The sequence below is a fragment of the Heteronotia binoei genome, chromosome 21, assembly GCF_032191835.1.
Source record: "Heteronotia binoei isolate CCM8104 ecotype False Entrance Well chromosome 21, APGP_CSIRO_Hbin_v1, whole genome shotgun sequence".
Classification (NCBI taxonomy): domain Eukaryota; kingdom Metazoa; phylum Chordata; class Lepidosauria; order Squamata; family Gekkonidae; genus Heteronotia; species Heteronotia binoei.
In genome coordinates, this window is record NC_083243.1 from 60033743 (window position 1) to 60057262 (window position 23520).

At 41.0% G+C, this 23520-nt stretch overlaps 1 protein-coding gene across 11 annotated transcripts in view; it reads right to left on the minus strand.

Moving 5' to 3' along the window:
• Positions 1-23520, minus strand: part of NPAS3 (neuronal PAS domain protein 3) — a 1210843-nt gene that overhangs the window by 816404 nt on the left and 370919 nt on the right. For 10 of the 11 annotated variants that reach the window (XM_060261386.1, XM_060261391.1, XM_060261385.1 and 7 more), the window contains 2 exons: positions 3764-4008; positions 3604-3654 (listed from right to left, as the gene is read on the minus strand). In XM_060261386.1, coding sequence (XP_060117369.1) covers positions 3604-3654; positions 3764-4008 — 296 coding nt within the window. The remainder of the gene's footprint in view (positions 1-3603; positions 3655-3763; positions 4009-23520) is intronic. The other variant, XM_060261392.1, reaches the window with a different exon arrangement.

Consider the following 23520-nt stretch of genomic DNA (forward strand, 5'->3'; position numbering starts at 1 on the left):
AGCAGCCCCCACCACTAGTGAACCAGAAGTATTTATCTTTCTTGGACCACTAGCTGTTAATGTACCTACTGACATACCTATCACATAGAACTATCATGGATGTGACACAGGCCAAACTAGAACTGACCCAATGAATCAACCCAAATCCCTCCCCTTTTTTCTATCTCTGGGATCAGGAAGCTCTACAAAAGTCGGGGAAGTTTGGTTCTGATACCCTATTTAAACTTTGATAGTGGTATCACTAACTCCTGGAATGCACAAACACCCTCAAAGTCAAAATCATGTACAGGGCCTCCTGGGAAACAGAACCAAAAATTCAACTATAGGGGCTAATTTACGATAGAAATTAAAATAACAAGTTTAGCTAGGGACTGAAGCTTAATCCAGGCCCTAATTCTGCAACATTACCACAAGCAAAGAGCAGAAGTAACAAACACCTTTGTTAGCCTCCAAGATGAAAGGGGGGTGACCCAGAATCAGTGGCTACTCCAAAGCCCTTCATACCCTACTTACAAGCGCTGCCCTTAGCTACTAGTAGCTGCTTTAAATTACTCTGCCAACTCAAAAGGTAATAAATAAAAACACTTGCCTTGACTGATGCAGCACCTGGCTCTCTCTCACTCACTCACACTTTCTCTCTCTCTCCCCTCCCTGTCTCTCTGCTATGCCTCACAAACCAGCTAGTGGTGGCTGCTTTGAGAGTCAGTTTGGTGTAGTGGTTAAGCGTGCGGACTCTTATCTGGGAGAACCGGGTTTGATTCTCCACTCCTCCACTTGCACCTGCTGGTATGGCGTTGGGTCAGCAGAGGTTGTCCTTGAAAGGGCAGCTGCTGTGAGAGTCCTCTCAGTCCCACCCACCTCACAGGGTGTGTGCAGTATGAGAGGAAGATAAAAGAGATTGTGAGCCACTCTGAGACTCTGAGATTTGGAATGGAAGGCGGGATATAAATCCAATAACTTTAAATAACTCTTCTATAAATAACTGAGAGAACTGAAATAATAAATAATTCTTCTTTAAATAACTGAGAGCCTAAAAAGTGGGCTGTCCCAGTGTGCCTGCCTCCAGCAGAATGATTCAGCTAAATCGATAAATGAAAATACTTGATCTGACTAGTGCAATATGAACATCTGGCGCTCTCTTTGCTCTATCACACCATCTATTCACTGTGAAATCTGAATCTCTCACCACATGCTAACAAATCCACATTTGCTAAGACTTCAGAAATGTGGAGAGCCAGTTACAAGGCAGAAATAGCGACAGAGAAGAGATGTGCCCAATAGTTCTCTACAGCTTTTTCTCCTTGTTGGACTTTATTTTATTTGCAGAGCTGGATGCAGAAAAATTACAGTCTATTGATACCAAATGTATTAATATTAACTAGAATAACAAATTAAAAAACATTCATTTGTAGTCTAAAAAACCGGACCACACCATTTTTGAGATCATGAGTATCCATTACTGTGTTCTAATATCACATCCATGTCACCTTACAGAGCATAAAACATCAATCAATACTTTCCTATACTAATCAATCTAAGTATACTTCCTAGGATACTATGAACTTTAATTGATACTTGGCTTTCTACATTCCTTCTTCCAGTATAAAATAAAAGTATAGCCCTTTTGTTAGAATACTATCACTATACTAAGAATGAATAGCTGCCTCTATAGTCAGTTGTAACATTTTCTCTTAGGCCATTTTTAACGTACAAAGTCAAAAGTTACCACACATCAACTGAAAAGCATATTCATATTCAAGTTTCATATCCCTTATATGTGAAAGTAACCAGAGTTGTGTAGTTTATGTCTACTAACAACAGAAATTAATTGATAAAATCAGGGCACCTTTTTCTCTTTCCATTAAACTTACTGGAGTCAAGAAATCTGTATGTGCAGTTAGCCTTTCATGATCTTCCCAGTTCCCAGCTGGTCTTAATCTCCATCACACTAAAACATTCCCAAGTTGAAAATGTCTTGTAGCAGAATGCAAGTTGAAGATTTGCCACTGCTGATAGGAACGGTCAGGGGGAATCCCTGTTTGCTCTTTCTACAATCAGGTTTGATCCAGATTTTGCGAGCACTGAATCCACCTGCTACAGATTCACATCACCTAAATTGATTCTGATTTTTAAAATTTGCTTTGCACCTTTCCAAATGAAAGTGTTATCTGCAGATTTTTACTTCTGTATTTGCATTGTTTAACACAGTTCTGGGCTATATTTTTCTTCAAAAACTAGCATTTTGTGGTTCCACAGATTGTGTGCTAGATGGTGGTGCCTCTGCAATATTCCCCTTAAGCTTGATATTTTTAACAAGACAAACTTTGTCTCACTTTAAAAGTGACAATTGTTTTCACTCATCGAAAACCTCTACAAATTCTCTCATCGTGTTGAAGACAGGGCCATGCCATGGCTGAACTGCGATGCCCATACAAATTAAAATTAGAAGCTAGATCACCTTGGAACACACACTGAGATGTAAATTAACACAACAATCTTACATTTAAATGCAAACTATGGAGGTTTGGGGAGGAGTTTAGAAACCCAAAGGAAAAGTTCTACAATTAAGACTTAGATCCAGATCTGGAGAAAGCTCCAGGCCAAAACAGGTTTTGAGAACCATGGGGCAACAGTACAGTGAAAGTGGTGTTGGTACATATTCGCACAAAATAAAGGTAGAAGGTAGAAGAAACCATGAGGCAAGACATAACTGAAGGCGGTATGTAATGCAGAAGGTAGCTTTGGAATACACACAAAGAAAGGATCAAACAGCTAGTGTAAAAAGGGCCATTTCTAACAGCATATATTTCATACATATGCTCAGCGAACAGGGACTCCTTGGCTGGGACAAATACTTTCAAGTAATGTCAATGACAAGTTGCTGTATGGGACTCAGATATGGGTCCTTTATTTTTTATAATTTTGTTCAAAGCCCATTCACAAATGTGAACTTTTAGTTCAAATATGGTGAAATGGTTGTGAACTATATTTTAGGTTTGTAGATGTTTATAAATCCAATAAATAATGTTTGGATTTAAGAAGCATCAGTGAAATAATGAGCTGATTCAAAAGTTATCTTTTCACTTATGGGAGAAGAATGTGGCTCACAGAAGAAGAATGGATACTTTTAGATCATCCTAGAGTTTCAATCAAACTTAGGAGAAATAGAAGCATTTAGTTTCAAGGCTTTTTAATAGCCTGTTTGAGAGAACTTATATTTAAGCTATTTTTTATTTTAATTCCTTAAAATGTAAGCCAATGAACACAAAATGTAAGAGTGAACATTAATTTCAGTCTCTATATATAATACTGAACAAGTTAATAAACATAATTCTCATCTTCTCACTAAGAAATGTTACACTTCTCCAGCCAGGGGAGCATTTTCTGTTTAACAAACAACAAAACTCTATGGCTACAATCTAATACAGAATTAAGCTTGCAAAAATCCATTAATATTAATGGGCTTAAGGGCCATTAACTCTGTTTTAAATTGTGACCTATGCCATTATAAATACATATTTATGTTCATTTTCTCAGGACAATAATTGTGCTGAGATGTTTGTTTTAAAATAATATATAAAAAGAATAAGAGGTTTATTTCACCTTCACATGGTGTCTTTCTCATGCAGACCTCAGATTTCCACATTTGTATCCCTTTAAAGGATTTGATATGCAGGGAAAAAAGAAAGGATGGTAAACATTTCAATTCAGAGATCAATATTGGCTGCCACATTCCACACGCTATGACCAACCAACCCCATACCTTTCACTGATGTATTGGGTGGTGGTCCTTCCATTCTCAAGTTCCATGGTGGATCCCCCTGATTAGCAAAGTCCCTCATCTTCAAATAGCTAATTGTTAGCCGAATGATGGATGCCTTGTCAAGCTGGCTGGTAATGGCTGCAGGGAGTGGCAACAATTTGGCCAGCTCATAGAACTCAAAATTTTCCTTTCCTCGGCGAGAACGAGCAGCATCTCGGGACTTTTCCTTTCTCAAGGCTTGTAAACTGAAAAAAGAACAACACAGCAGAACATTCATCAGTATCTACGTTTTGACTTATTTATCTTTCTTATTCACAATTTCTATACATCTGCAAAAACATATTCCTTCCAGAGAAAATCAACATATAAAAAAATTATTATACATTAAGATCTTAAAAACTCTGTTGTAATTGCTTTGTCCAAATGTCAAACAATAAACTGAAGAACACCGTACTGCAAAAAGACAGATGGGTATTATCTTAATAAAGAGGCATTTGCTGTATGGTATAAAATGTAATTTTACTCACTAATTATTATTATTATTATTTTTCATTTACTTTGGACTATAGCTGTACAAATGACTTCACAGTCTTTTTCTCCTTTCATCCTTGCAGCAAAGATATAAGGAAGTCTATGGTGATTTTGCTAGTTCAATATTATGGACCATATGTTAGGCTAGAACTTTATTTTTCAACACTCTGTCCTCCCAATATATTTCCATGTATCTTACTAAACTTTTCTTTCACAACAAATCTGCTCACTACATTTTATTAAGACAACAGCTAGAATAAAAAGTATTCTCTACCTATCCAAACTTTCTCACATAGCTGTCATCCTCCAATCTCTCTCATAATTTCCACCACAGCCTATACAGCCCAAACTACCTGCCCTACCACAATCCCTCCCTATCTTTTCATAAGAGAACATAAGAACATAAAAGAAGCCATGTAGGATCGGGCCAATGGCTCATCCTGTCCAATACTGTCAAACAGTGGCCAAAAAAACCCAGTTGCCATCAGGAGGCCCATCAGTGGGGTCAGGACACAAGAAGCCCTCCGACTGTTGCCCCCACCAAGCACCAAAAATACAGAGCATCAACATCCCAGACAGAGAGTTCTATCAATACGCTGTGGCTAATAGCTACTGATGGACTTCTGCTCCGTATGTTTATCCAATCACCTCTTAAAGTCCCTCTTTGGGGAGGGACGGTGGCTCAGTGGTAGAGCATCTGCTTGGGAAGCAGAAGGTCCCAGGTTCAATCCCTGGCATCTCCAAAAAAGGGTCCAGGCAAATAGGTGTGAAAAACCTCAGCTTGAGACCCTGGAGAGCCGCTGCCAGTCTGAGAAGACAATACTGACTTTGATGGACCAAAGGTCTGATTCAGTATAAGGCAGCTTCATATGTTCAAAGTTGTCTATGCTTGTAGCTGCCACCACCTCCTGTGGCAGTGAATTCCACATGTTAATCACCCTTTGGGTGAAGAAGTACTTCCTTTTATCCATTCTAACCCAACTGCTCAGCAATTTCATTGAGTGTCCACAAGTTCTCGTGAGAAAAGTACTTCTTTCTCTACCTTTTCTATTCCATGCATAATCTTGTAAACCTCCATCATGTCACCCCTCAGTCAACGTTTCTCCAAGCTAAAGAGCCTCAAGCGTTTTAACCTTTCTTCATAGGGAAAGTGTTCCAACCTATTAATCATTCTAGTTGCCCTTTTCTGGATTTTTCCCAATGCTATAATATCTTTTTTGAGGTGTAGTGACCAGAATTGTACACAGTACTCAAAGAATGATTATGTCCCTGCTGCAATGAAGATATTGAATCTTTAGTCCATTTTATATTTGACTGTAAGGCTTATAATGATCATCACAAAGTACTTCCATTTTTCACGGCCATACCTTTTACCACTAGTCAAAAATAGCAACTCCTTAAGAATCTTCTTGATGATAAGAACCCTGAGGTTACATACAAATTAACAAAATTTGGTTGGCTTGCCACAAGAATAAGAAAAACTCTAATAATTCAGTCAAGAAATGGCTAAATACCTTTTGCCAATCTGTTTGCTGTAACTGCCATGTTCTGTTATATCTGTAGTCTTGCAACAGTATTTTATGCCTTTTATGTACAATTTTATGGACATTCAATTTTAATTTTGTATGATTGTACTGTTTTAAATGCTGGCTTAGGCTGTGAATAAACTAAGTACAACAAAGAACTCCAAATGAGGCCATACCATAGATTTATACAGGGGCATTATGATACTGGCTGATTTGTTTTCAATTCCTTTCCTAATAATTCCCAGCATAGAGTTGGCCTTTTTTATTGCAGTCACACACTGTCTCGACATTTTCAGTGAGTTATTTACCATGACCCCAAGTCTCTCTCTTGCTCAGTCTCCGCCAGTTCACACCCCATCAACTTGTATTTATAGTTAGGATTTTGGGCCCCAATGTGCATTACTTTGCATTCGGCCAGATTGAACCTCATTCGCCACATGGATGCCCACTTGCCCAGCCTTCACATAAGAACATAAGAGAAGCCATGTTAGATCAGGCCAATGGCCCATCCAGTCTAACACTCTGTGTCACACAGTGGCAAAAATTTTTTTATATATATATATATATATATATATATACACACACACACATACACACACACACACACATTGTGGCTAATAGCCACTGATGGACCTCTGCTCCATATTTTTATCTAAACCCCTCTTGAAGGTGGCTATGCTTGTGGCCGCCACCACCTCCTGTGGCAGTGAATTCCACATGTTAATCACCCTTTGGGTGAAGAAGTACTTCCTTTTATCCATTTTAACCTGTCTGCTCAGCAATTTCATCGAATGTCCACGAGTTCTTGTATTGTGAGAAAGGGAGAAAAGTACTTCTTTCTCTACTTTCTCCATCTCATGCATTGTCTTGTAAACCTCTATCATGTCACCCTGCAGTCGACGTTTCTCCAAGCTAAAGAGTCCCAAGCGTTTCAACCTTTCTTCATAGGGAAAGTGTTCCAGCCCTTTAACCATTCTAGTTGCCCTTTTCTGGACTTTCTCCAATGCTATAATATCCTTTTTGAGGTGCGGCGACCAGAACTGCACACAGTACTCCAAATGAGACCGCACCATCGATTTATACAGGGGCATTATGATACTGGCTGATTTGTTTTCAATTCCCTTCCTAATAATTCCCAGCATGACATTGGCTTTTTTTATTGCAAACGCACACTGTCTTGACATTTTCCGTGAGTTATCTACCATGACCCCAAGATCTCTCTCTTGGTCAGTCTCTGCCAATTCACACCCCATCAACTTGTATTTATAGCTGGGATTCTTTGCCCCAATGTGCATTCCTTTGCACTTGGCCACATTGAACTTCATCTGCCACATTGACGCCCACTCACCCAGCCTCAACAGATCCCTTTGGAGTTGCTCACAATCCTCTCTGGTTCTCACCACCCTGAACAATTTAGTGTCATCCACAAACTTGGCCACTTCACTGCTCACTCCCAACTCTAAATCATTTATGAACAAGTTAAAGAGCATGGGACCCAGTACCGAGCCCTGCGGCACCCCACTGCTTACCGTCCTCCACTGCGAAGACTGCCCATTTATACTCACTCTCTGCTTCCTATTACTCAGCCAGTTTTTGATCCACAAGAGGACCTGTCCTTTTACTCCATGACTCTCGAGCTTTCTAAGGAGCCTTTGATGAGGAACTTTATCAAAAGCTTTCTGGAAGTCAAGGTAAACAACATCTATCGGGTCTCCTTTGTCCACATATTTGTTCAGCCCCTCAAAGAAATGTAACAGGTTAGTGAGGCAAGATCTTCCCTTACAGAACCCATGCTGAGTCTTCCTCAATAACCAATGTTCATCAATGCGCTTACTCATTCTATCCTTGATAATGCTTTCTACCAACTTTCCCGGTATTGAAGTCAGACTGACTGGCCTGTAATTTCCCAGATCTCCTCTGGAACCCTTTTTAAAGATGGGGGTGACATTTGCTACCTTCCAGTCCTCAGGAACGGAGGCAGATTTCAATGAAAGATTACAGATTTTTGTTATAAAATCCACAAGTTCAACTTTGAGTTCTTTCAGAACTCTCGGATGTATGCCATCCGGACCCGGTGACTTATTAGTTTTTAATTTGTCTATCAGTTGTAGGACCTCCTCTTTTGTCACCTCAATGTGACTCAGGTCTTTCAACACCCCCTTTCAACACCCCATCCAAAATTAGTGGTTCTGGGGTGGGCAAAAAGCTCTCATCTTCCACAGTGAAGATGGAGGCAAAAAATTCTTTCAGCTTCTCAGCCATTTCCCTATCCTCCTTCAGTAATCCTTTTAGCCCATGGTCATCCAAGGGCCTCACTGCCTCCCAGGCTGGTTTCCTACTTCTACAGATCCCTTTGGAGTGCCTCACAATCCACTCTGGACAATTTAGTGTCATCCGCAAACTTAGCCACTTCACTGCTTACTTCCAACTCCAAATCATTAATGAACAAGTTAAAAAGCATTGGACCCAGTACTGAGCCCAGCAGTACCCCACTGCTTACCACCCTCCACTGCAAAAATTGCCCGTTTATACTCACTCTCCGTTCCTATTAAATAGCCAATTTTTGATCCACAAGAGGACTTGTCCTTTTACCCCATGACTCTTGAGCTTACTTAAGAGCCTTTGATGAGGAACTTCATCTTTATCCCGTTTAGTTTGTATGGAAATATGTGGTATTTCTTTACTTACTTATTTCATTTATACCTGGCTTTTCTCCCCAATGGAGATACAAAGAAACTTACACTAGTTTACACCATTCTCCTTTCCTCCATTTTATGCTTACAACAATCTTTTGAGGTAGGTTAAATTGAGAGAATGTAACTGGCACAAGGTCAACCAGTGAGCTTCTATGGCAGAGTGGAGATTTGAACCTGGGTCTCCCAAATTCTGATTTGACACTCTAGCCACTACATCATACTAGCTGTCTACCATGCTGGACCAGATCCATGGATCTTCAACTTAATCATATAGAGAGAGAAAGAAAATACTGTCACCAGTTCTAGATAAGGATCTTTGGTTCAGTGACTTCTTTAAAAAACGAACTAACTAAATAATAAGACTAAATAAGTATTCTGGGTTTGAAACTAGGGTTGCCAGGTCTGACTCAAGAAATATCTGGGAACTTTGGAGGTGGAGCCAGGAGCTCTAGCAATCACATTTAAAGGGATTGTATGACTTTTAAATGCCTTCCCTCCATTTGGAAATAATGAAGAATAGGGGCATCTTCTTTTGGGGCTCATAAAATTGGACTCCCTAGTCCAAACTTTTTGGAACTTGGGGGGTGTTTTGAGGAGAGGCACTGGATGCTATCTCAAAATGTATTGCTTCTACTTAAAAAAACAAAACAGCATCTCCAGAAACCCAGATACTCACTGATCAACTTTCCATTATGCCCTATGGGAATCAGTCTCCACAGAGTATAATGGAGTTCCCAGCAGACATTCCCTCCTGCTTTCTGATGACACTGAAGCAGGGGGGGGGGCTTCAAACTGAGGGATCCTCCTGCTCCCAACTGAGGATTGGCAACCCTAGTTTGAACCAAGGTTTAAAACCCAATATTCTGTTCCTGGCCCACAGTAACTCTCTATTTCTTTTGCAGGTAGGCAAGAAAGGAGACAGAAAAATAAAGTATTCAAATTATTCTCAACTGAGTAGCTGATGTTCAGAAACTCAGCCCTCTGGTTCTTCAAGCAGCCCTTAGACTCTCCTCTTTCAAGTAAAATCCTAAACAAAATTACTCTTCTGAGGCTCTTTACTTCAATGGGTTTAGAAGGATTAATTCTATTTAGGATCAGTCTTCTTTGTCCTGTGTTTTATGTTAAGGGTGTGTATTATGGATATGTATTTATTATACTAGTTTAAAGACACAACTATCCTAGGCAGGAAACTATCAATTAAAAATGCATAAGGCAAAACATGAAACTTTTTTCCCTCTATTACGGAGTGACAACTTCAAATCAATGTTTTGAAAAGTTAACATAGGTCACAATCCAGGCATCTCCTAAAGTGATTAAGCTGTAGCAAGTGCTACACAGAAGGCCATTATCTACCTTCAGTATACCTGTCCAACATTTGCCCCTGAGGGCATGGCCCACAAATTACTGCTGCCTAGCACAGGTGGTAAGAGGGACCACTGAGCCCACTGATATTGTTAGGTATGCATCATGATGATTATATTGTTATCATTTGCTATGTTAATCAGTAGTAAGGCTATTTATGCTCTTTTTATCGGCTATGGTTTTCTTAGACATGACAAAAGACAAGAAGTTGTTTCTTATTGGTACACATGCTAAAGATTGTGCAATGATTATTTTTATTCATATGCTGCACAACTGAGAGAAGAATTCAATTTTTAAAATATTCTCTTTAATATTTATTTGGCACTCTCCTTCTAATTCTCTTGAAATCTTAATTCAAAATTCCTTCAGTGATTCTTTAAATGTGAAGTGACACACATCCTAACAAAAGTCTTTTGAAGTGACAGCACTGTACTTGCAATAAATAGTGGTCGGTTTGGAGGGCTATAACCATAAAATAAGGCCCTAGGGGCTGAAAGGTTGTTGAGAATATGATATAATGGGATAAGCCAGTGGAAATGACACAGCATGTACATTAATCTAGCGCCCATTTGCATTAGCTGGGATCTAAAAAGCAGAGAAAGTAATGTTAGGCCTGGCATGGAAGGGCCATTTCCAGGTCCTTCACTGCCTTTTGCAACCACTTTTGCAATATGCTTCTTTGGCAGCACTAGTGATGGCTGCTTGTCTTGGTGTACCTTCCCAATATCTACCTGAATTATCCTAAAGAGCAATTTTGAAGAATGCAGATAGCAGGTAGGTGGACCAACCTTATGATCATTATTTACAATGCTGCTATAGTATTTTACCATTAATAGTAAAAATTAATATACATAATTCCTTATTAGTTTACATTTGTCATTTTTGCCCATTAGATTACATTAGATTAGATTTTCCACATTTGTTTGAGCTGTAGTGATTACCAAAAGCAGGCTTCACCTGCACAATATCTGAATATTCACATTGGTAGTATAGGATCTGAAGAACAGCCATATTGCTGAGGGCACTTGCATGGATTGAAATGTGTTACCCACCAACATCAGTAGGTGTGTGCTAGGGACTTGCATTATATTCAGCTTAGAAAACACCTATCCATTTGTAGGAGTATGCCTACATAAGAACAGCCCTGCTGGATCAGACCAGTGGTCTATTAATCAAGCATTCTGTTTTGTGCAGTGCCAGGGGTGCCAGGTCTGTGTTGGAAAATACCTGGAGACTTTGGGTGTGTATCCAGAAGAGTGTGGAGTTTGGGGAGGGGAGAGGCCTCAGCACTGTACAATGCCACAGAGTCCACCTTTCAAAGCAGCTATTTTCTCCAGGGGAGCTGATCTCTGCCAGCTGGAAATCAGTTGTAAAAGAAGGAAATCTCCAGGCCCCATCTGAAGGCTAGCAGTGACCAAACAATTGCACTGTAAGGCAAAGAACAGGACATACAGACCAAGGTCTTCCACTGATGTTGCCTCCTAGAATTTGTATTCAGTAGTTTACTGCCTCTGGATGTGGCAGTAGTCACTATGGCTAGTAGCCACTGATGGACCTAGACCTATCATTTTATGAGTTTAATCCTCTTGAAAGCCACTAATTCTAGTGGACTCAAAGGAAAATGGTCAAATGTCTTAATTGCCCTCTTCTGCGATATCTTTTATGAGATGCACTGATGAGAAGGGATATTTTCTTTGAACGGGCATCACCTTGCACTTACCAGCCCTGAATTTTATTTTCTGTGTTGTTGTGTATTCACCTAAAGGCAGCTGGGAAAGGAGCAGTGACCTGCTATGTCTAAGTGGTCTAATTCCCTCAAGCAGACTCAAGTTGCTAGATCAGGATAACTGACTTTATGACTTTCCTGTTTGTGGAAATATCTCAAGAGCAAACTAGGTTAAAGGATGGAGAGAAAGATGAATAAAAAGTTGCCATCACTGAGATAGATAAGCAGGTTCAAATTCTGTTAGGACTACCCTGGACTGAGCGTAACACCTTGGTTGATCTTTCGGATGGCTGTGACTTCCTTGCAAGCCAAAATACAAACTATGGCAAAAGTAAAGTAATACTAGGCTGCGGTCACACATGCTAAATAATGCAGCTTCAATCCACTTTCAACACACTTTCCAACTGGATTTTGCCAGTTCACACAGTGAAATCCATTTGGGAAGTGCACAGAGATTGGATTGAAACTGCATTATTTAGCATGTGTGATCACAATAGCAGTTGATTCTGGGTGGAATATGTGTGCTGCATAGGTAGGTTATAACTAGTTCTGTCAGGCAGAAAATGAAAATAAACCAATATTTAGCTACTCTGTCATTTTTACTACAAAAGACTATCATGGTTACTCTTCTGAATTTCCTCCAAGGAAAGTAGGCTTGCCAGTCCCCATGTCTGGGCAGGAGATCCTCTAGTTTTGCAGGCTCCTCCCACCCACCCACCAACCAGCTGGCTGGCAGGGGAAGCCCCACCCCAACAGCCATGATGTGCCTTTAGATCTCAGGCAGGGTTAGAAGCTTGCAAACTCCTTGGAGAGCCAGTTTGGTGTAGTGGTTAAGTGTGCAGACTCTTATCTGGGAGAACTGGGTTTGATTCCCCACTCCTCCACTTGCACCTGCTAGCATGGCCTTGGGTCAGCCATAGCTCTGACAGAGGTTGTCCTTAAAAGGGCAGCTGCTATGAGAGCCCTCTCCAGCCCCACCCACCTCATAGGGTGTCTGTTGTGGGGGAGGAAGGTAAAGGAGATTGTGAGCCGCTCTGAGACTCTTCAGAGTGGAGGGAGGGATATAAATCCAATATCGTCTTCTTCTTGTATTTTGGAAGATGTGTATGTGTGCCTTTAAATCTCAGCAAGACTGAAGCTGGGGGCAGGGTGAGCAGGCAGAGCCATGTGTGTTTGTGTGTGTGTGAGAGAGAGAGAGACAAGAGGAGAGAGAGAGCCCAGTCCCTCTGTTCATTTTGCATTCCTTTCAGAAGCAGCTGGTATAGTAAAAGGGACAGTAAAGACTTAACTAGAACCTATTATGGGATAGAGAAAAACTCCACCCCTAGACGTCTTCTTAAATTGGCTGAAATATAACAGATTGTTATATTCAGCAACTCCGGTGAGTAAAGATATCTATATCATTGCTCCAGAGAGATCACAAAAGTGTGGGCATGCAAATGTTTATTTTGGCCACTTTGTGTGTGTGTATGTTCACTTTCATTTAATGGAAGTGCAGCTGCTATGGAACAAAAATACAAATAAGAGGAGGAAACTGCACTGCTGTATTTTTATTATTCATTTGGAATGAAAAAGTTTCAACGCTCTACCCCTAGCAACCCTAAAGGAAAGATATTTCACAATCCACCTAGGCTTTTTACGCAGGTGGTATCTGAGCTCAAAAGTTTAAAACCTATTAAAACAAAGCTCTGTTTAATACAAGTGATTTTTTAAAAAATGGAAAAATAACCTCTTTCCCCTGAAAAGGAATAAGGTTAATAGCTATTCATAATTCTCTGTTTAAAAAGCAACTATCAAGATCTGAGGAGAAGCCAGCCAGGCAGATGCTATAGATTTTCCACATTTGTTTGCTTAGGAGAATCTAGCACTGCACAGTTCTACTATTTATCAGTTAATCTGGAATGCAGACTCAAAGAAGAAGGTCAACCTGTATTAAAAATTCAACCATTAAAATTTCATCAAAGACTTCCATCATTTTAACTCCCAAACCTTTGAACACCTGCATACTTGTCAGATCTCTAGTCATAGTTAACAGTAGATTCTATGGTTACTACAGTATCAACACTGGTTCTGACATGAAATGCATGAAAATGCTTGCTGGTTGTTGTTTTTTTCTTTAGGCAGTAAAAACTAGTGAAACTACTCTGTTTTGCCAGCGTTGTCAGAGGGAAATACTTATTGGATGAAGTTCAGAACTGATCAGATTAGGCCCTCTGCATCAATACATTTAGGAAATTTAAGAAAATATCTGTAAACAAATCTATTATCTGTTATTATCTAGAGTGGCAGAAACCACAAAACGAAGTTCTTTAATCCTGCCCAAGAAAAAGTAGTGGTTTCAGAAGCTTTCCTTTAATGTGTGAAGAAAGCTGCCTGGCATATAGGCTGGAAGTTAAAACGGGAACCTTCAAGTTCAAGGTAAGAACTCTGCTGCTTAACTAATGCACTGCTCATAGCTGTCATCATTAATTTATGTTAGCCTCTGTAAACATCAAGAGTATAATAGGCCAATTTCACAACTAAATATAGATGCACATTTTGCCCTTATATAAATGGCAGATTGCCGCTGTAGATCATCACTGCAGCAACACGTCAGTAAAGATGCACTGTTTGATGGTCTGATGCTCACACAATATATAAAACCAGTTGTAATGGTTGTTTGGAAGCAAAGTGTAACACAGCAGCAAAATTTCATTTGTTCCACAAACTCAGGATATATTAAGCTTGGCTGACAAAGACTGTTTGATGTGCTAAATCAGTTTGACCTTCATTTTTTGCTTTATATTTCTCATTTAACACAGAAAATGACCAATTTTTTCTGTTCTGGACCAGAAAATATAGAACTGAATGCTACTGAAATGTTCTCTTAGCTTTACAGAAAAAAAAGAAAATGTGTATAAATACACATATACAAAAACACACAAAGTAATGAAATTCTGCAATCTTTGGAGATTATATGAATAACAATCTGGGTAGTAATCATATGGCTGTAACAAGCAAACAATGGAGTCTCCCTGGCTGAAAAGCGCCATGGCAAATGTTTAGGGATAGCAGTCTGAGCTTTTAAAACACCATTTTGCAGCCTTTGGGTCAAACATCAATTAAATGAATTGGAACAGCAGTGCCTTAACTTAACAAGGAACCAAATTCTACGAAGATTTCTATCTGTTACATGTTAGAGCTTTATAAAATAGCAAAAACATCTAGTAAATAGCACTTTCACTTCAGAGCACCATGTACATTTCACACCTTATATTTCTATGTACAAAATCAGCTAATCACTTCACAATGGAACTTCTCAGAACAAAAAGTTATCAATTAAAGTGGTTGAAACTCCTGCAAATTATCATTTAAGGATGAAGTAATTGCTTTCATCAGGGCAGAAAAGCCCGCCAGAACAGAAATGTCACTTTAGATTAGTGTTCTCACTCCTGAAGCAATGGATGACACAGCTGATATAAGACTAAATGCCAAGACCAATCAATTGCTTTTGTGGCTCTGTTCTGAGCTGCTGTAAAAGGGGCCATTTTCTAGGATCTACTCTTCATTATAGTAAATGCTATCTCCTTGGTAACATAATTCCATTTCTCATAAATTCTGTCTGAGAGCATTGTCCTAACAATGGATGTTTGTGGAAAAGAATGCTGTTGGTTTAACGCAAAGAATTAAGTGTGAACGGCTGTCAAAGTACTACAGTTTATTTCTTCTTAAACATAAATTGAAGTCTTCTCCATTAAAAAGAATTCTCATGTGGAAATGAACATTCTGAACAAGTGTAATATATTGAATTTGAAGGTGTTGTATAACTGGTTTAGAGTTTAGTTTCCTTTTATATACATTTGCTTTGTGTCTGTTGAACATCCTAGTCTTTAACAGAGGTCTGTCAGAGTAAAAACAGAGTAAGTAGATAAACATTTCACTTACTTTTCCAGCAGTGCGGTTTACAAATGTGAAATTACTGAAGAAACACAGTCTCATTATCATATGACATGCTATCTGTTAGCAAGCTCATCTGTATAAGAGCTTTCTTTGAACTCAGTTCTGACTGGAAAATATCTGTATTGTAATTTGTACTGTGCATCTTCCTAAAATACCAAGAATCTGAGTTATAGCCTCTAATTAAAAAGATATCCAAGAAGCTAATTTGGTGGAACAGGAACAATTTCCTATATGACTCTTTTCATGACTGAAATTTACAAACAAATTCACATTGCAAATTTCACTTCAGAGTAAAAATAAAAAGTATTGTATCGCTAAAAGAGCAGAATTTTTTTCTCATTTATTTGAAAATGAACATCAACAGAATGGTTGTTACCAAAACTTCTTTTTGGAGAATGAACCCTTATGGATGTCAAAATGTATGTAACTGACTTCTCATGTAGATTTGCCCCATCCTCCATGCCAAGTGACTTGTGGATCATCTATGTGAAAAGTCTGTTACGTGTTACAGTTTCTGCAATTGTGCCCCAAGACACAGAAATTGTTTTAGCAGCTAACTACTTTAACACACAATCTACAATATTATTTGTTATTCACAGGCATTTCTTTTCTGGCCTACCCTGAAGGCTCATGGTAGGTTTTAAAATGCATTTCAAATGAATTCATAATGTGGCATTTATTGTGACTCCTTTCTATTGTCAGAAAATTAAAAATTACAGAAATTAGTTTAAGGAGAATACAGATATTTAATTTACATGTGGACTTATTCTGGTTCATCTCTGTCACCTAGAATACTACATACAGTGGGTGGGATCAGACAAGTTGGTTGCCGTGGCAGGCTCTTGGCTTTTCTTGGGGAGGGACGGTGGCTCAGTGGTAGAGCATCTGCTTGGTAAGCAGAAAGTCCCAGGTTCAATCCCCGGCATCTCCAACTAAAAAGGATCCAGGCAAGTAGGCGTGAAAAACCTCAGCTTGAGATCCTGGAGAACCGCTGCCAGTCTGAGTAGACATTACTGACTTTGATGGACCAAGGGTCTGATTCAGTATAAGGCAGCTTCATATGTTCATATGTTCAAAGGCCAATACCATTAGAGATGTGCCTTGGCAATCAGACAGCACCTGCCCACCCAGCAACACTGGCACAGGCTGCATACATGCAGACTGGAGCAATCACACTGCTTCTGTGCATTCATGGTGCACCTGGGCTGATCACCCAGCAGGAAACAAACCACAGAAGCACCTCAAGGACTTCGCCACCAGGAGGTTCTCAGTGTCTCTTTGTGTGCAATAGGTGTTGCAGCATGAGGTAAGCACAAGTGGAATGCAGGGGACAGATGTGTGCATGTGATTGTGCCCATCAAATCTGGAGGTGGGGGTGGCTATGGTGAGCTAAAAAGCCTAACTGACCACACCCAGTGATGCATGACATACTAACAATGACCGGAGAATAGATAAATACTCCCTGCAAAATATGTAAGAAACATATATTTAAAATTCCAAAGTTTTACATATTTTCAAAACTCCATTTTTAAATAAGGGTCAGCCCAAACTTTGTGTTTAAAACATGTAAAACCATTGCTACATATTGACCCTGACTGGAACCTGAAACTTGTAAACTGTGGTTTTGAGAAGTATATAGAAACACCCAAGGCTTTTTTATAGCAGGAACGCAAAGGAACACAGTTTCTGGCTGGCATGGTGTCAGGGGGTGTGGACTACTATACAAATGAGTCCCTATTGGGCTTTTTCTACAAAAAAAACCCCCTACGTGAAACAATGGCGATGCCAGGGTATGTGGCCTGATATGCAAATGAGTTCCTGCTGGGCTTTTTCTACACACACACACCCCGGAAACACCTATTAATCACCTTGTATATAGCACAATAGAATGGGTAAGCTTCAGTCACTATTTGTAAACTTACTTTTTCCAAGGTCAACCATGTGTGTTGCATTAAGTTCAGGCATGTACTGGGGTGTGGGAAGGTATTGATAAAGTCATCACAGTTAATGAGATTCAGTAGCTGACTGAAAGGAATACTACCATGCTACTATCAGGGTCATCATCACCTACTGAGACTATCTGCGTGATTTCATAGTCATATTTTATCATTTCTACCTATGAAGGTTCAGAGTGAGTATCAAACTGTGAGCACTGCATCATGAAATAAGTCATGTCCAGTTCATGACAAAAAAGGTCCCAGCCAAAGAACTACTGTCCTTTTCTACTCTGAGTATCTTTAGACACTGCAAGTAAATGAATCATTTTTCATTCTATAGAATTTCTTTAATATGTATAATTTAACCTTAAAATACTGCAGGTTTCATTAAAATGTGCTTTTAGAAGTGTTAAGAGATCTTGCAAATCTATAAAAGAGACTCTATTTTGTTGTAAATAAAAATGTTTTAAATGTTTATCAACCAATAGGATTGCACCTAACCTTAGAACCACTCAAGTGTAAACAGAAGTGTTGATTAAAATCCATGAAAAGTCATTGGTGATTTAAATCATCTTGATTTAAATCAATCCATCATGCCACAGATACTTTAGGGCTGACTTTGATTAGTAAGCATTACTTTTATGTAGAATTATGAGATACACCAACATAAAGTTGAACTTGTCAACAAGACTCTTAGCAATATATATATTTAAAATTAAACAATACCTACCTACAAATTTAGAAATTATATTGAAATTCTGAGCAAAATAATATTGAAAGTGTTTAATTTACTTCCACTTCTGATGAAACATTAGCTCAGTGAACAGTTAGTTTTAAAAATTAGATATTTATAGATTCAAAATGCTGGCTTCTGTATTCATGTTGAGAATAAGCCTAATTTAGGAAGTCTTCAATCTAATTGGTTGTGCTGTCTCAGTTAGAGTGCTTTAACAAATGGTGGTTTGTTTCTTGATCCCCCAATGGAATTCAAAATTAACATTGCATTCTTCAGAAGAGACACTCATGACATGAATGACGTGGTTTATTCCCCCCCCCCTTTTTAAAGGAGGCACAAGGCAAGAGCCTCTAGCCAGTGGCAGCAGGGCAACATGTATCTTTAAGAAGCGCTACTCCCTGTAACTCACAGCCATTGGCACAGCCATAGGGCTTACTCATGCCCTATGAAATAGCATGTGATCAGGGCTGCCAAGCTCGCAGGAGGGGGTCCTCCTGCTTTGGGGGTCCCCAACCTGCCGGTCCACAGAGGGCCAGCAAGGGGATCCCCTCCCAACTTTGCCAGTGGGATGACATCACTAATAAGTGACATCATCGCACCAACAACATTGCGCGCTGACCACTCTAAGAGCTTCCAGGAAAACTCTATGGTTTCCCGTGGATGCTCTAGCAATTTGGGAGGAAAACTCTATGGCACCATAAGAATTTCACCACAAAAAGTTACCATGATATATTAATGCAGAGAAGTAATCTTTATTTTCAGACTCTGATGTCTTTTATAACACAAAGACCAGGATAGATGGGCTATACTGTTGCTATTTTCCAGGTGACAAATATTTCACATATTGTATATCAGGAATGTGTGAAACATCCAGGGCATTTTTTGTAGAAAAAGTCCAGTAGGAACTCATTTACATATTAGGCCACTCCCCCAACATCGCTATTGTTTTGCACAGGGTTTTTTTACAGCAGAAATTCATTTGCATATTAGGCCACAACCCCTGACACCAAGCTAGCCATAACTGCAAACATCTAATATTTATTTAACAAATTTTACACCTTGCCTTTGCACCCTCAAAAGTGTAACATCTTAAAAAACATTAAACCCCAATAAAACCACATCATTTGAACTACTAAAACCAGAGCTAAAATACATACAAAGCCATAAAATTAACAATAAAATTTTGGGTAAGGAGGAGAGATTACTGAGGGATGTCAAACAAAATGAAGTCTTTACTTGCTGGTGGAAGGTGGCATCAGAAGGGGACAGATAAGTCTCCCAGGTGAAGGAGAAGAAAGAAAAGAAATCATATTGAGATGACCCACTGATATCAGCTTAGCAGACTGCTAACCGTAACCTAGCTACAGGAAATAAGAAAAGACAGGTTGCTTACCTGTAAGTGCAGATCTTCGAGTGGTCATCTGTGCATTCACACTCATGGGATAGAGTGCCTACGCCGATCCCCAAATTGGTACCTAAAAAGCCCGGGATTTTTTCGTGCTCGGCGCCAATGGGCATGCGCAGGCTTCCCAGTGCGCATGCTCGCCGGCACCAGCACGAGGATCCCGCCAGTTCCTTCCTGACCACTGGAAGCCCCTACTGGAGGGAGACCGTCAGCAGTGGGAAAGGAGGGCGGGTAGTGTGAATGCACAGATGACCACTCGAAGATCTACAGTTACAGGTAAGCAACCTGTCTATCTTCTTCGTGGCCTCTGTGCTTCACACTCATGGCAGATTAGCAAGCAAGACATATCTGAAGGCGGGAAGACGGTCAACCAGAAGAAACAGCTTGCAGCACCGCAGCTCCCAGACGAGTCCTCTGCTAAGCATGCACATCCAACGCGTAGTGCTTTATAAAGGCATATGGAGAGGACCAGGTGGCAGCCTTGCAAATGTCCGTCAGAGAAACGCCTTTCAGGAACGCCACCGACATCGCCATCGCTCTTGTAGAGTGTCCGCGAATAGGCCCAGGCAATGGCTTCTTTGCCAACAAATAACACAGTTTAATAGTATCAGAGAGCCATTTTGACAGCCGGTGAGACGAAATTCTGGAAACTCTTAGGAGCAGCATAAGAAACAAAAAGATGCTGTTCCTTATGAAAACTCTTGGAGCAACTCAAAACAATAAAGCACGCTTTACATCTAGAGCATGCAACCTACGTTCCTTCCTCCAAGGAAGGTGTAGGATAAAATGTGGGCAACCAAACTTCTAGATTAAGGTGAAGCTTAGAAACCACCTTGGGGAGAAAAGAAATATCAGGAGCTAACAACACTCCAGACTTCTGAAAAACTAGATATGGGTAGTCACAATGAATAGCCGTGAGCTCCCCTGCATGGCGTGCTAATGTGATGGCTACCAAAAAAGCAGTCTTCCAAGATAGAAGCTGTAATGAACATGTGGCCATTGGCTCAAAGGATGCTGAGTCAGCCTGTCCAACAATAGAGTTAAATCCCACAATTGTGGGGGTGATCTCAATGGAGGATCAAGCCTAAGCAAACCCTTCAAAAACCTCTTAGAATGAGGGTGTGCCAAAACGGAATATCCCTCGACTGGTTCATGGAACGCAGATATTGTTGCCAGATAAACTTTAATGGAAGAAAAAACAAGGCCAGCATCCACCAGAGATAACAAAAACTCAAAAATCACCGGCAGTCCCACCCTCTGGGGTGAAACTGTAGGGTCAACTAAAAACGGAAGAAACTTCCGCCACTTCCTATCATAGGAAACGCGGGTAGACAGCTTCCTGCTATTCAGGAAAACATGCTGGACTTTGCTGGAGAACTCACAGGGTTGATGAACCACGCTGTCAGCTTCATGTGGGGCACGTTGTGATGGAATACATGACAGTCCTGAGCTGACAGAAGGTCCGGTTCCATCGGAAACTGGTAGAAGACCCCCCTCGCCAGTCGGAGCAAGATCGGGAACCAGTTCTGCCGAGTCCACCACGGAGTCAACAGGATGCAGCATGGTCTCTCCCTTGCGATCTTGTTGACCACCCTTGTCAATAGTGGCAGAGGTGGGAACAGATATAGGAACCGACCTTCCCACGGGAGCAGAAGACCGTCTCCCAACGACTCTGGATCCGAGCCCCCTCTGGAGCAAAACAGAGGACACTTCTGATTTTCGGCTGTGGCAAACACATCCACCTGAGGATACTCCCAGAGCTGAAACACTGGTTGAAGGAAGCGCCACTGTATCTCCCACTCGTGTGGGGAGGCTGCACCCCTGCTGAGGGAGTCTGCTTGCAGATTGAGCACCCCTGGGAAGTGCGCAGCCTTCACAAAGATGTCATGATCCAGGCACTCTGACCACAGTTCCAGTGCCAGCGCACAGAGCCGTCAAGAAATTGTCCCTCCCTGTCTGTTGATGTAACACAAGGCAACAACCTTCCCTGCCACTATGGGCCGGAAGGATCGAAGAGCAAAATGAACTGCTAGAAGTTCCAGGTAATTTATATGGCAGTGAGCCAATTTCAAAGGCCACGAGCCCCCCACACACAGATCGTCCATGTGGGCCCCCCAACCACATAAAGACGCATCTGTTGTGATCGTCACTGTTGGTACAGGTAGGTAGAAGGGAGCTCCCTGACAAATGTCCTTTGATTTCCACCACTGCAGTGTTTGAAGTGTGTAAGGAAAGCCCCCTACTTTTCATACATATGGACATCGTGATCACCAGTATGGTTGCCAGGGTGCCTGGAGTATTGACTCTCACACATCTGCTCTAAGAAGTGGACTTTGCTTACAGTTTCTAAGGCTTATGTGGATACTATAAGCCTCAGCTTTGCAGCAGCATTCTGCTCCTTGTGTGCCCAGTCTTAGCCGCTGCAGTAAAGGAAGCCATGCCACCATGAACTGTACAAGCAAACAGTTTCCAGCCTGTTTCCATGAATCAAGGGCTAACACCACCAGAATCCATCTTGCTTTCCTGATTCCATCTCCAGCATCTGCTTCAGCTTTTGCATAAGCTTATCCAAGCATACCCTGCCAGGCTGGACTCCATTCCTTCTTAGTGGGAAGCTCACGTACACACCGTGTCACCCTTGGCCCGCAAGCAACCCATCTGCCCCATGAATGGATTAACAGCTCAACTGATGTTCCTGATTGTCTGGCAAAGCCCTAGACAAAGGCCCCTGCCCAGAAGATGATGGGAAAAGAGGAAGAACATCTCCTGTCTCAACCAAGTCTTTTGTCTACACCGGGGATACCTAGGTCAATATTTGATTCCCTATTGTCACCTTCCCAGATAAGCCCACTTAATCTTAATTATCCAGCCATTCCCATTCTTACCCCAGTCTAACACCTTGGAGCCGCCTCAGGCCATGTTGCAACCTGGAGGTTTCCAGGTTGCCCAGGACTAAGGTGAAGTTCATTGGTCAAAGCAGACACCCAATTAGGTGTCACCAAGGGACTCGTCATTGGCTCTGCTAATGTCCAGCCTTCATGGTCATCACAGAGCCTCCCCTTTCTCCTCCCCGTTGCCTCCCATCCCCTAACGGCTCAGGTGAGTCCTTATAACCTGTGGACTAGCTACCCACAGGTGTGCATCTAACAGTATCCCAGTTCCGCTGTCTAGATCCATCCCCAATTCTGGCCACAGTTTTGGGTCCATTTCCCCTGTCCTCTTATGTCGCCATTGGAGCCTTCCTCGAAGACTACGATGGTAAATATTACCCTGTGTGTCTACCCTTATATGTTCCCCTATCCATCTATCTATATTTCCTAGGACTGTGTGAATGTGTGATTGTATATGTGTTTTTATCTTGTATGGAAGACTATATTTTTCTCAATAAATTGTAATTGGTTTTATTAAATTAGAATCCTTTTATTGAGCATCACCCTCTGGATGGTTGAGCCTGGTATATATTGGTAAAAAGATTCCTAGTGAGCCAGGTGCCCACCTAACTAATTCCCCAACCTCGTTTTGAGGGCATTTCGGCTTACAAGTGTCACAGGTAGAATTACAAACCTCCCTTAACGGTCGAAACTGACAAAGAAGCCAAAGTTGTAGGCCTCTCATCCTCAGCTTCGCAAAGAGCAGCACGCTTGTAGTCGCCGCCATCAGCCCCAGCATCCGCTGCAGCTGCTGCGCCCTGCCCAACATTCGACTCTGCAGAGGTTCGACAAGGTTGATAATGTCCATCGCTCTCTGCTGAGGCAGAAAGGCGTGATGAAGGTTCGTATCCAGCAAAGCCCCTATGAACTGAACTTTCTGTGCTGGAGTAAGGTGTGATTTCTCCAAATTGACCTGCAGACCCAAGGTATGAAGAAGACGAAGAGTGGTGACAATATGGTCTGACAAAC